Source organism: Anas acuta, chromosome 1, assembly GCF_963932015.1.
Source record: "Anas acuta chromosome 1, bAnaAcu1.1, whole genome shotgun sequence".
In the NCBI taxonomy this organism is placed as follows: domain Eukaryota; kingdom Metazoa; phylum Chordata; class Aves; order Anseriformes; family Anatidae; genus Anas; species Anas acuta.
The window spans coordinates 168,543,095-168,557,409 of NC_088979.1; the positions used below are offsets into that span (position 1 = coordinate 168,543,095).

Below are 14,315 nucleotides of genomic sequence, written 5' to 3' on the forward strand. Positions count from 1 at the left end.
TACATACTGGACAATGCACATATATATAATCTTTATAGGATTATATTACTGTTGGTTTGTTAGAGTGTAAAGAGCCCTTAGTCTTGGACGGAGGCTCCCCTGTACAGCAGGGGCAATGCAGAACGCTATAAATGGCTCACAGCGTGGTCCTTAACACAAAGAATGAATCATTCAGTTACAGGGTGGAGATGCCAGCTGGTTAAAAATAGGCAGGAAAGTGCAAAGAGCTGCTTATCTGCCTCATGGGTCACAGCTGAAGGTGGTAAGCCTACAGTAGTAACTGCAAGCAGTAGGGCTGCTTGTCTGTCCACTTGATCACTACAATTGGAAGAACTGTGGGCAGAGCTTGGAGAGGATGATGTGTACTGCCACCAGTACTTGGGGCTGTTGCTTTTGTGAGGACAAGTGTAAAGAGGATCCAAGATGCTGATTTGGCTTCACAGGTTAGGAATCTCATAATGGACCTTCGGGATCACTGCTGCACTCTGCCAGGAAAGGGGGGCAGTAGCACAGCAGGCAACTTGTTTGCTATCACGTTTGCAACTGCAGAAAATACTTAAGCTATGATTTTGGGGGTAATGACCTCTTTAACAGTGTAAGAGGGTTTGTTTCCTGTAGTAACTGAATGAAGAGATCTGCTGGCATAGCAGTCACCTCTATATTACACACCAACTCGATAGACATTGTGTATCTGGGGCTGGTTATTCTTTCACCAGAGAAAATTGTGGGGGGGGGGGGGGGAGGAGGAGGAGGGAGGATAAAAAAGGATGTAATGAATCTAGTTCCAGGACTGTATCCACAGAGCTACACTACTTCCAGTGTCATAAGCATGGACACCCACGGTGTGCTCCTGAGGAAAGGGGCAAAGCTGGCACGTTCAGAGGTCCCTCCAGCACACAGCTCTCTGCTGGCTTGCTCCAGTCAGGGCTTTCGGCTTGAGATTTATGCCTCCAAATCCAGCCTGTTTCTCCCTCTGCTTTGTGTGTGTGGCTTCTTAAATATATCACATCTTTACTTAATTTTGAGTTACTGTCGCCTGCTGGAGCATGCTCCGAATCCTTTTACTCCTTTGCTTTTTGAGGGTGGTGGCTCTCTGGGTTGGGTTTTGTCTGCAGGGAGTCTCTGTGCTGGAGAGGGGGAAGCTGGAAACACAAAGCACTCGGACAAATCCCTCTAAGCACTGATATCAGGAGATATCATCAGGAGAACATTTTTGCATGTTTTAAGATCCTCCCTGCCAAGAAAGGTCCCCTCTGGCAGGTGGGGGCGTAAAGTAGAATTTGATTTATCAATTCTTATGACCATACGTACAACTTTGCTAATGCAGACAAAAAGATTTCTCCCCTTTTTGACAGCATGATGGGGTCTGACATTTCAGGGCTACCAGGGCTCTTTTGTCTCTTTAGTTTACTCTTAGTCTTTGGGATGATGTCTACTTCTGTATCTATCTGCTCTTCGTATTAGTCTTCTATCTCAAATAAGGATGCTGTCTGTATTCTTTCTCTAGGTGATTATATTTGTTTTTTTCCTTTGCTTCTGGGAGTTCTTTACACCGTTTTTTGGTTATCCTGGGCTGCAATTTTGCTTTTAAATGGGCATTGAAAGACAATTCTTTCCTGGCCTGGGAACTTCCAGCAATGTGAAGCTTCCCAGTCCACCAGTGAGGCAGTGGCTTGTTGTTATACCCCCATGATGACTGGACATATTTTGCCTTAATAGGGGTTCAAAAGTTTGTGAAACAGCCATTGGGGCTCCTTTGTTTTCTGTCAAAGTCTGTAGACAGATTAAGAAATGTAACATAATTACATCCCCACAGTACCTAACAGTACATACACTGCGTAAATACCTGACAAGATTTCAGCGCTAATATACATGGACTAAAATGCTAGCTTACACAGCAGTCTCAGTTTCCTGCCGTATCTGTCAGCTGGTATGTAAAAATATGAGACTTTTTGCTCAGGGTCCCTTGCAAGTAACTTGAATGTACACTGACCTTCCCTCACCGGTGCCATTAACCAGCAAGATTTGCAGGCTTGTCCTTCTTTCTGAATTCAGGATAACCACATGCACTCCCACTGTAGTGCAGTATTGGGAAAATCCTGTTCCAGCAAAATATTGTACCTGATTTATTCATTTGCTCTTGACAAAGATTCAATGAAAAAGGCCTAGCTGTGGAAATTCTCCTCTCCTTTTTGCCATCTCTCCAGTCTGATGGAAATAATGCATATGTAAGGAGTCTGTCTAGGAGAGAGCTGTTTTATTCCTTGAAGTTGATATATTTTTCACAGGTAGAGCACACATGCAAATAGGGCCCAAAAGTCATCACCATCCATCGGTTCCTAAGAAACTGTGTTATGTTTCCTGCCCGCTTCTTAACAGAAAAATGCATGTCTCACAATATCTGCTGTCACATACGGCACCTGCGAATAAGGAGTAATACATGTGACATCCAAGCCATGTTATTGATGATCCCTATATTTTTTTTGAATTGATATAATTTAGCAAGGTTGTCTGGAGAGCCTTAGCCTGAGTTCTACCTCAACTATGACTCTTCTAGGAAAGAAAAAAGTTAATCCTCTTAGAAGCTCTTGTTCGCTTTTTTTTTTTTTTTCTTTAATGAGGGTATGTATATTCTGCATATGCAATAATATTAGCTTTTCCACTTACCTCAAATGGAGAAATAAAGGCTTATACATCTCCCTTTTCCTTAACTTGTGTAGCTGGGTCTATGTTAATATTTCTTCATGCTCCTGTTTATTATATAGCTGACAGCTTTATTTTCTTCAAGTTTGTACCAGCATGCAGTATAGTCAAGCCTGTTACCTTCCTCCTTGTAACAATGCAGTTCTAAAGCAATGAGAGTTAATTTTACGGTAGAAAAAGCAATGATATCTGGCTGTAGAGGGATATTTTACCAATATATTTTCTTCTTTACTTGCTGCACTTTTGGTAATGTGCATAGCCATGCAACAATCTTTTGCCCTTAAAAAACATTAGGTATATTCAGCTTTTTTTTGTTTCAACATCCACCTAACAGAAGATGAGTTCATTGTTGAAATCATTTTTTAATGCCAAGCAGCTCTTCCAGTCACTTCCTTCTGAGACCTGGCTTTAAAATAAATTTTGCTTACCAAACCCTTATCTCACTTGAATAGAAATGGATTGGTGTCTTTGATGTGAGTTTCTAAAGGAGTTTGAGACTTTACAAGACATAAATAGTGTAATCAGCAAAGAAGGCTTATCATGTCCAGAGCGTTAGCTGAAAAGAAAACCTGACTCTCCAGAAAATGTGGTTCCACTGGATCTCAGGATGCAGTACTGGGTCTGTAGTCTTTGATGCACTAGGTACTCTAGTCTTTGATTCCTTTAGTCATTGATCTCTTTCAAGCATGTATTCATGCACATGCTAGAAGCTGGTTGGTCTTTCATAACCTGATGGAAAAAGATGTAAGTAGAAGGATTTGATAATGCTTTAAAGTGTTTGAACATTTGATTAAAGGACAACCAAGACAGAAGCTTAATTTCTTGTGATTCCTTTCCTTTGATTGAAGTAATAAAATACACACTCTTATTTCTTCTCTTCAATCCCCATTTTTTTCTCGATCTTACAGCTTGTCATTTTTAAAGCTACAATGTAGTTGATTTTTTTCCCTACCAGTCATCCTATTCTTAGGAGGGATGTAGAAGAGACTCACTTCTCCCTGATGCTGCCTTTAATTGATGACTTTCTTCTTGTCCCACCAGCAGCTGCCTTCAGGTTGATCAGTAGGTGCTCCACAAAGCCTCCGATTTAGACACAGGCTGTCACAGTGCCATTCTTTGGTATAAATGTGCTTGGCCTATTTGGCAACATCTCTCTGAAGTTTTCTCCAATCATTTGTTATGACAGAGAAGGAAGCATCCTCTGGCAGAGGAAAAGGAAAAGGAGCATCTTTACAGCCAGAATATTCACAAGGTTCTGGAGGTGTTTCTTTCCTGATCAGGGATGTTCTCTCTGCTACTGGAGTCTTTGACACATGAAGCTTCTTAACACCAGGAAAAGGAAAGTTTGTGTGGTTATCTGAAAACCAAAAAGGCCTTTGTATATTCAGCCTGTCATCAACTGAGCATTATCTCTGATCTGAGTTTTACTCCATACTTCTCAGCTCTGTTATTCAGAGCCTTTGTGATTGAGTCAGAATTCAGAAATATCCATCCTCATCCAGCTTACAGCAACTCTTGTACTCTGCATTGCTAGTTCACACAGTAATTAGATTTAAAAATTATACTGTTTTTAACACTATATTTATCAGTAACTGAAACTGTTGCTTGTTTCTGTTTAGATGAAAGTCCTTACACAAAGTCTGCAAACCAGGCAAAGCCACCTGATGGAGCATTGTCTGTGAGGAGACAGAGTATTCCAGGTAAGACTTGCTTTGCTTTTTATAACATGTGACTCGTTTGTGAACAGCAATGTAATACTAATCAAAATTAAACTAGTTATAAAAAGCAAATGACTTATAGTTACCACTAAATAATTTGTAAGGAAGGTCCCATATAAGGAGTTTCCACGGTTAGGCTTCCTGGGGCTTTTAGTATCAGGAACATCTCTGCATCTGCCTTTTGCAGCAGATTTCAGGCATTGATCACAAAAACCTTCTCATCAGAGGCTCACATCTTCAGGCCTTGTGAAATCCATTCTTTTATATCTAGTTTTGACGGTGTAGGGAGATTGGCTCATATTTCCAACACTGAGCAGTATGTCAGAGTTCTCATCTTCACATGGTTTTCTGCCATGCATACACCATCCTTGAGTAGTCTGTCATCCTGTCACACAAAGCTGGACTCACCAGATCAATGGGCCTTCAAACCTGTGTGTCATATAATTACTTCAAATGAGTCTGCAAATGATGCTTGTGAAAAGCAAGTATTATACACAGCAATCTAAAGAGGTGTTCACCTCATGTATAATTTTAGGGATCTACTAATGAAAACAAATGAACACTGACAAAGGTTGTGCACAGGTGGAATAACTGATGCTGCCATTCTCAGCTCAACAGCAGTAACCTCTGACTGGAAGGGAAGATGTAATGCAACAGAAATCAGAAACTGTAAGGTCGTGTCACCCACCTTCTAACGAATAATGTTAATGTTCCGTGTGCTCCATGGCCTTGTTATTAAGCAAAGTCACACATCTTTCTGAGAGCTTATGGATACAAGGGATGGAGCTCAGACTTACACCATTGCCAGGCTCAGATTTCATCATAATAACTGACATGTTTCTGAAGGTCCAAAGTACACATCTCGTGGATGTTTTATGTTCAGGTGCGTGTGCATGTGAGAGAGAGGGAGAGGGAGCAGGGAAAGGAGAGTTGGGTGATTTACTTTCGTCTGCTTAAAATATCCTAGCGATTTAAAGTGATTTTTATTCTCATGGTACAATCATAACTGTTGCAAAATTACTCAACTACGGTGTCTATTAGGCATTTTATAAGGAACTCTGATTACACAAGCAACAAACATTTTTTCTGTCAAGTCAGTAAAAATCTAGATTCATTGTTCTTCAGAGTGAATTAAGATGTCTATATGGGGAGCTCTACACGTAATGCTTTAGCTCATGCGTCTCTAATATTTAACTTACTGTCTTTTTTTTTTTAATCTTTCTTTTTTTTTCACCTTGAACTTACTAGCTGATACTTATGAAGTGGTTACTGTATTTGAGAGATACTTATGCTATGGTCTGAATACAGACTAAAGTTCATGATTTCATATAACATTATGAGAACACCTAATGATTTTCAGTCATATTCTTAAAGGAGAAGGTTTGATGAAAGTTGTACTGGTGTAATTTTTCTTTAGATCGTTTGATAAAAATAGAAATGTCAAATGCTGAGTAGTCATTGTGACTATTAATTAATTTATTTATTTATATGTTTTTAAAGCTCCATACTCTGGAAGTTTTGTGGTGTATTACAAATAAATCTTTTCTGTGTGCTGTACATGAGTCAGAGATACTTCAGAGAGACAATACTGACAAGTGTCTGGTGAGATATACTCTTAAATTTCAGGTGTTCTGAAAAAAAATTATCTAGGCTTATGTATGTTCTTCAGCTTTCGATACTGTGAAGACATCTATCTTCATGCCTTGTTGCATCTTTAGTGAACCTACCAGGGGTGAACCTACCAGGGGTGGTGCCCTGCTAGACCTTCTCTTCACAAACAGAGAAGGACTGGTGGAGGATGTGATTGTCGGGAACAGTCTTGGGCAGAGTGACCACGAAATGGTGGAGTTCACTATTCTTGGCGGGGCCAGGAAGGGAACCAGTAAAACCACTGTATTGGACTTTCGGAGGGCTGACTTTGGGCTGCTCAGGACACTAGTTGGTGGAGTCCCATGGGAGGCGGTTCTGAAGGGCAGAGGGGTCCAGGAAGGCTGGGCGCTCTTTAAGAGGCAAATCCTAATGGTGCAGGAGCGGTCTATTCCCATGCGCCCAAAGATGAGCCAGCGGGGAAGAAGACCAGCCTGGCTCAACAGAGAATTGTGGCTTGAGCTTAGGAGAAAAAAGAGGGTTTATAATCTTTGGAAAATTGGGCAGGCCACTAAGGAGGACTATAAGGATGTAGCGAGGCTGTGCAGGGACAAGATTAGGAAGGCCAAAGCTCGTCTGGAGCTCAATCTGGCTACTGCCGTTAAAGATAATAAAAAACGCTTTTATAAATACATCAACACAAAAAGGAGGACTAGGGAGAATCTCCATCCTTTACTGGATGCAGGGGGAAACTTAGTTACAAGAGATGAGGAAAAGGCGGAGGTGCTCAATGCCTTCTTTGCCTCAGTCTTTAGCGGCAAAACCGGTTGCTCTCTGGATACCCAGTACCCAGAACTGGTGGAAGGGGACGGGGAGCAGGATGTGGCCCTCACCATCCACGAAGAACTGGTTGGTGACCTGCTACGGCACTTGGATGTCCACAAATCGATGGGGCCGGATGGGATCCACCCAAGGGTACTGAGAGAACTGGCAGAGGAGCTGACCAAGCCCCTATCCATCATTTATCAGCAGTCCTGGCTATCGGGGGAGGTCCCAGCTGACTGGCGGCTAGCAAATGTGACGCCCATCTACAAGAAGGGCCGGAGGGCAGACCCGGGGAACTACAGGCCGGTCAGTTTGACCTCAGTACCAGGGAAGCTCATGGAGCAGATCCTCTTGGGAGTCATCATGCGGCACTTGAAGGGCAAGCAGGCGATCAGGCCCAGCCAGCATGGGTTTATGGAAGGCAGGTCCTGCTTGACGAACCTGATCTCCTTCTACGACAAAGTGACGCGCTGGGTGGACGAGGGAAAGGCTGTGGATGTGGTCTACCTTGACTTCATCAAGGCTTTTGACACCGTCTCCCACAGCATTCTCCTCAAGAAACTGGCTGCTCTTGGCTTGGACTGGCGCACGCTTCGTTGGGTTAGAAACTGGCTGGATAGCCGGGCCCAAAGAGTTGTGGTGAATGGAGCCAAGTCCAGTTGGAGGCCAGTCACTAGTGGCGTCCCCCAGGGCTCGGTGCTGGGGCCGGTCCTCTTTAACATATTCATCAATGATCTGGATGACGGCATCGAGTGCACCCTCAGTAAGTTTGCAGATGACACCAAGCTAGGTGCGTGTGTCGATCTGCTCGAGGGTAGGAAGGCTCTGCAGGAGGATCTGGATAGGCTGCACCGATGGGCTGAGGTCAACTGTATGAAGTTCAACAAGGCCAAGTGCCGGGTCCTGCACCTGGGGCGCAATAACCCCAAGCAGAACTACAGGCTGGGAGAGGAATGGTTGGAGAGCTGCCAGGCAGAGAAGGACCTGGGAGTGATGGTGGACAGTCGGCTGAATATGAGCCAGCAGTGTGCTCTGGTGGCCAAGAAGGCCAACGGCATCCTGGCTTGCATCAGAAACACTGTGACCAGCAGGGCTAGGGAGGTGATCGTCCCCCTGTACTCGGCTCTGGTGAGGCCGCACCTCGAGTACTGTGTTCAGTTTTGGGCCCCTCGCTACAAGAAGGACATCGAGGTGCTTGAGCGGGTCCAAAGAAGGGCGACGAAGCTGGTGAGGGGCCTGGAGAGCAAGTCCTATGAGGAGCGGCTGAAGGAGCTGGGCTTGTTCAGCCTAGAGAAGAGGAGGCTCAGGGGTGACCTTATTGCTCTGTATAAGTACATTAAAGGAGGCTGTAGCGAGGTGGGGGTTGGCCTGTTCTCCCATGTGCCTGGTGACAGGACGAGGGGGAATGGGCTAAAGTTACGCCAGGGGAGTTTTAGGTTAGATGTTAGGAAGAATTTCTTTACTGAAAGGGTTGTGAGGCATTGGAACGGGCTGCCCAGGGAGGTGGTGGAGTCACCATCCCTGGAAGTCTTCAAAAGATGTTTAGATGTAGAGCTTAGGGATATGGTTTAGTGGGGACTGTTAGTTTTAGGTCAGAGGTTGGACTCGATGATCTTGAGGTCTCTTCCAACCTAGAAAATTCTGTGAAATTCTGTGATTCTGTGATCTCTGGATCTTAGGACCCCTAAAGTATAAATGAGATTTGGCTGGGGCAATAGTAAAAACAGTAAAAGAAATAATTTAAACTTTTTCATGCCCTGACAAATTGCCATTCTAGCACAGTGGATATTGTGGGTTTAGATACATGAATACATTTATCAGACTAAGCAGTCTGATAAAGTCAACGTTTGAGAGTTTACTGGGGTTTCTGAAAATAACTCCTAAACTTTTATATCACTTTGGACACTTAGAAATTTTGGCCTCACATATTATAGATAAGCTAGCACCTTGTAAATAGCATCTTTATCTGTGCACAGATGTGCAGATGCATTGTGGCTTGCCTTACTAGAGATGCAGACACATCCCACCCAAGCATTTTGGCAGCAGCAGGAAGTCCTAGTATTAGCAACACTAACTAGTTTGAGGCAGTAGCACAGCTGTTTTTGGTTTTGCTTGGGGACAGGATCTGAATGTTGACAGTATGTAGGTCAGCTCTGAATAGTTTCTGAAATGGAAGATGCGATCCTTTGAACCTGGTAACATTCTTCAGGACTTGGATGGAAAGATGTCAGCTGGTGTTACCATCAGTGATCAGCATACACTCTACACCGCATGGAAAGCATTCATTGCTATTCCCCTCAGATGGTATGCCTGATAGAACATTACCTTCCCAAAAAGCTTTTTTTTTTTTTTTTTTTTTTTTTTTTCAAGCTTGAAGCATGGCATTGCCTTTGACAATGTAGCTGTTCAAGCCACTTGATGCTCTGTCACTCCTGAGGCATGGACTGCAGATGTCCTGTTCCCAAGGAAAGCTCTGGTCTGGCCATTAAAACCAAGAGAACTTTTATTAGTTTGGTTTTTGTTTGTTTGTTTTTAGAAAGGAAGATGATCCTATTCTGAGCTTTGCGCAGGTTCAAACAGTCCATTAATAAATGCTAATAAATATATATTTCCAGGCTGCATGATCAAAATCTTCCAGAGTAGCATGAGATCAAGTCATCTCCCTGCGCCTGGTGAAGGTTCCTCCTTGTGACCTTTATATTCACTTAAGAGGATTCCAGTGCTGCTTCCTTTGGCCAGGTGCCAGCAAAGGAGCTTTTATTGCTGTGGGATCTGAAACTACCATACCGACTGTAAGCCCCAAGATGTTGTTTTTATCCTTCCATGTGTAACTGTACTGTAAGTGCAGTATCGATGAGCAAAGACCAACTGCACAAAGAAGTAATGTAATTCTATAGAGGTTACATGGTTCTCAAGCTTGGTTTATTTTACAGGGGAAAAAAAAATGTTGAAATAATCATTTTATAATTAAAGTCAAATGAGCACATACTGTGAAATCAGTGCACTGAGTTTAATTCCTTTCATCCCCAGAAGCAGGGAATAGATTAAGCATCTCTCTGGAGCAGAACTGGCTTGCTTAAGATGCAGAATCCATTATTCATGTGATGAGGGTACATGTCATATTTATCATGTCTTCACATGGCACAAAATCAACAAGCAACAGATCCTTTCAAGGGGATTTACAGAACTGGTGAAATTATAGTTAATTCAAATTATATGCATTAATATAATTGCAGTTGGAAACCTGGACTAAATTTTGCAGATGTGTAGGTGTTGTAGTTTTATATATATATATCTCATATACATATTTGATTGTTCAAAACATTATTTAGCCTTACAGTCAGAATTTCCTAATTATAGAAGCGAGGCTTGAGGTAACATCAACATGACAAGCAGCCTACGATGTAAGAAACATATTTTCTTCTCTGAATCTTCAAATTTAGACCCTCACCAGCATATAATGAAATGTTATTGCTACTCTGCCCATGTAGTAGGCTACAGAAGCTGTAGGGCTGTATACTGTGCCTCATCCAGAAAGCGATCACTGTTTCAAAATTCACAGGTAAGGCCCTTTCCTCAAAATCACAGTTGCAGTTAGAAACGTCTGCCATTTAAAAATAAAGTACCTAATACTCATGTTATCCCATCCCTAGGTTTAGGTGGCCATGGGTTCCTGGACTATCCCTCCTGCTTGGCATGCTGAGCGTCCAAAGCTGTGCTTGGCATGGAGGAAGGTTTGGGTCAATAGCACTCAAATCAAAGATGTGTTTCTCGTGGTCTCTTATTCCTGGGGGGGCTTTACAAAGGACATCAAATATTCCAACGGTAGTGATAAAATGTCAAGAGCTAATGACACTGTGAAAGAGGCATTTTGAAATCCAGACTGTAACAAATGCCTAAAGATAAGCCTGTTCTCACTGCCAAATGTGGACAGGCCTGAATAGCTGTTCCCACGCTTTCCAGCCTAAAGTCCAATACCTTCTTATCTGTTTAAACAATATGGAGAAATCTGTCGACGCTAATGCTGTGTAAGTTGTTCACTTCATTTGTTTATGTATTTGTCTCTTTCCAATTCACTCGCTGAAAACTGGAGAGGGGTAGAGGAGAAAGAAATGACACAAGCATAAAAATAATTTCTTCTTCAAGAAAAAGGCAATACATCTGAAGCTGATTAATTTTTTTCATAAAATCTTAAACAAGATTTTAATTTTGTTTTTGGTTCGATTTTGTAAGTGCTTTTTATTGAGTCTAAGAAATTTCTATTATTAAAGGAAAAAAACGTAGTCAAAACCCTCACAAATTTTAATGAGCTGAAATGTTTCAGCTTCTCTTTGTTTTATTTCTGTTGGCTGAAACCATGAGAAGTTTCAGTTAAATCCTGCAAATAGCTTTGGTTGGGTGAAAATGGTATTTTTAAGGGAAAAGCTTATTCGTACCCAATCTATTTGACGTTAAATTAAAAATAAAACATCAGCTTCTCGCATCTACTGATTCAGACATCTGCGCTATGGGAGACTTCTAGAAATGTGAAGTATTATGGCTTAAAGTGTTCAGGGGTTCAAAACAACTGTAATGCAAATCGCGTGCTGGTACAGCTATTTGAGCTATCTGTGAATCTGGAGATTTAGCCTAGCTGGGAGGTTTGCAGTGCTGGAGCTGCCTCCCTCTTAAGTAAATTCCTGTTCAAAGACCCAGCACCAAATAACTAGGAGGCGTAGTGGGAATATTCATCAAACAGAAAAACTTGCCTTTTTTTCTGGGGAAGAAGAACAGCACCGCTGCCTGCCTTCTGCACTGCTGAGCACACCCAGCCAAAGGTTCTTCAACCCTTGGCCCTCACCATGATGTTGTCTATGACCCACTGTTGTTTCCTCCTCCTGTTCACCTCCTAAGACCCCCCAGGAGTGCTGCACCTTCCCAAAGCTTACCCCAGCCACCTTCTGCCCCACAGTGACATCTCATCTGCTGAACAGATATTACAGTGATGCTACAGAGTAAGAGCACGAAAGTCCAAAATAGGTGTTAGAAAATATTCCCTTGACGTTTTCTACACCATGGAAGCCTGTGTTTCTCTCTAACCAGTAATTATTATTAATATCAGTTATACAATTATATTATTAGATATTAATTATAATTATTAAAATGTCATTTGCATGTTTTCTATGCAGTTGCACAGATGTATTAAGAGGTCAGTTGTTCAAATAGGTCACTCTGCTCTGAAGGAAAATTGTCGAGACTTTCACGTCTGAAATGAAACCGGCCAGATTTTTCAGTTCCTTTGTACCTGCATGAATACTGCACCTTCTTTCCAGTCTACCTGATTCTTTGAAGCACGCCATAATGCAGCTTTCCTATTTCAGCACTGTGTTTGATCTCAAAAACAGAGCTAGCCACCTAACTGAAGGGAAAACACAGGACGAATGTACACAGGATGAATGTGCATCTGCTCGGTGGTTCTAGCTCTGGTATTAGCAGTTTTTTGAGGAGTTTGGTAACAGAAGTTTAGTACAAAAACGAGATGTTAACCCAACATAATTTTAGAGTTGGCCAAGTTTTGAACTACTGAGCTAGAAGGGCTCACATGCAAGCCAAAAAATTGCAAGGTGCCTTGCAAGGATAATATTTACAGAGCTGACAGCAAAAAATAATTACTGTATGATGTAGTGTCCTCTGTAATGACTTAGGACACAAAATACTCCTAGGAGAAGTCAAGTCATAGTAAATTCTTGTAGTAACAATAATTAATGTCCTGGGGATTTTCTGTCTCTGCAATGCTTAAATATACAATGCATGTGGCAGTTGAAAGGAGTGAAGCAGTTTTCTGCTGGCCATTGGCTCTGAACACATACAGGTGTCATCTATCTTTACAAAAACACCAAAGTATTCCTTTTCCCCTCCCTGACCCACAGCTTGCTGTGGAGCAAATGTTCCTGTTGTGTCTCAGACTACACCAAAAGATAAAAAATATCTTGCTATAAGAAAGCAGGCAAAGGTTGTGAAGAGCTAAGAAAATAATTGAGTGTTAAACTATATGCAATACTTGAGCTGCTAACATAAAATTGCAGTAACTGAATTTAACTTTTGTGTGTAATATGCTATAACTTAAGTGAGAAAAAGGTCTATATAGCTTAACGTAATACTGGGATACATATTGTGTATTATTTTTCTTTTACAAGATAATCCTAGAAATAAGGGAGAAATATAGAAAGTAATACAAGGAGATAGCAGGAAATGAAAAAAAAAAATCCACCTGGATTAAAAAAAAAAATTATGGACTTGTGATGTGATCTGAGGATAAAAGTTTCATTAAATGACATTGCTCAGGACAGAAGATGACACAGGTTATTGCCGTAGCCCGACTCTTAAGATCTGAGCCAGTTACACAGTGACTGACAAATCTGATGGACAAATGACCTCCACAATGAGTTTGGGTTTCCTCTGTGATTAGCAAGACAGCGCATATTCAAAACCAGCTGTTCTCGTGTTTGCATGAGTTAACCTGGTCCCATTCCTTCTGCACAGGCCCTTCAGACTCCAGTGTTAGTGAACCATAGGTGATAGAAATGATCCTGTCTGCTTTTTGAGGGAGTTCTACTAATTTTTGACTTTCTGAGCCCTGCTAAGGGGTCAGAAGGTGCCACGGACAGCCACCTTCTGCAGCAACATGCACACAAACCCCACATCACTAAATGCAGAGCCAGGAAGTTGAAACACGCATCTACAATTTTTTTTTTTTCTCCATTTACATTTGTCTCATTTTATTTCCTTTTTAAAATCAACACCGAATGCTCAGATTTGCCATTGAAGATTTCCAGCATTTGAAATCCATTAACAATAACCTCTGCAGTCACACATACCATAGTAAATATCTTGGGTGATTTCCTAGAGAAGCAAATTTTCTGACCTGTGAAATGCAGATTACAAAGTAGTAAGCTTTTCTACACTTGAGGCATTTATTATATCTGCAAAGTCATTTGCTGATTTTCATGTTTGATGAGCGGCTGTAGTTGCTTTATCATTTACAGTCTTCCTTCTTCACTGGGTATTTGTTTAACCCACTGGAGGTTTATCAAATGGTCTGTGCAGCATCCCTCAAGGCTGGAAATTCTTGAATTTGCTTTCACTTTTAATATCAAAAGAAAAGAGTTTGCTTCCTTATCCCTCCTCCCTTCCACCCAAATAACTTTATTGGAATGATTTCATATATGTCATTCATGTAATCATGTTTCATACACAGATGAACTCAAAGGAAATTTCTCTCACAGAAAATGAAAAAAGCCCACCGAGTTCTTACCTAAACTAGATTGCTGGTGATTTATTTATGCATTTTATTTACAGAGCAGCAACAAAACATTACCATGCTAATGCTTTTCAATACTGAAAAGGATTAGAAGAGAGATCTAACTTCATTCCTTTCATGATAAATGAGAAAGAAAATGCATTCAAGGCAATAATGAGGAACATGCACTTTTTGAAGTATCC

General features: G+C 41.6%; 1 protein-coding gene across 16 annotated transcripts in view; it reads left to right on the forward strand.

Moving 5' to 3' along the window:
- The window catches only part of GRIP1 (glutamate receptor interacting protein 1), a 319,763-nt gene that overhangs the window by 210,214 nt on the left and 95,234 nt on the right, over positions 1–14,315 (forward strand). For 15 of the 16 annotated variants that reach the window (XM_068669271.1, XM_068669276.1, XM_068669278.1 and 12 more), the window contains exon 2: positions 4,323–4,403. The exons of the other annotated variant lie outside the window; for it this stretch is intronic. In XM_068669271.1, coding sequence (XP_068525372.1) covers positions 4,323–4,403 — 81 coding nt within the window. The remainder of the gene's footprint in view (positions 1–4,322; positions 4,404–14,315) is intronic. 16 annotated transcript variants of the gene reach the window in all.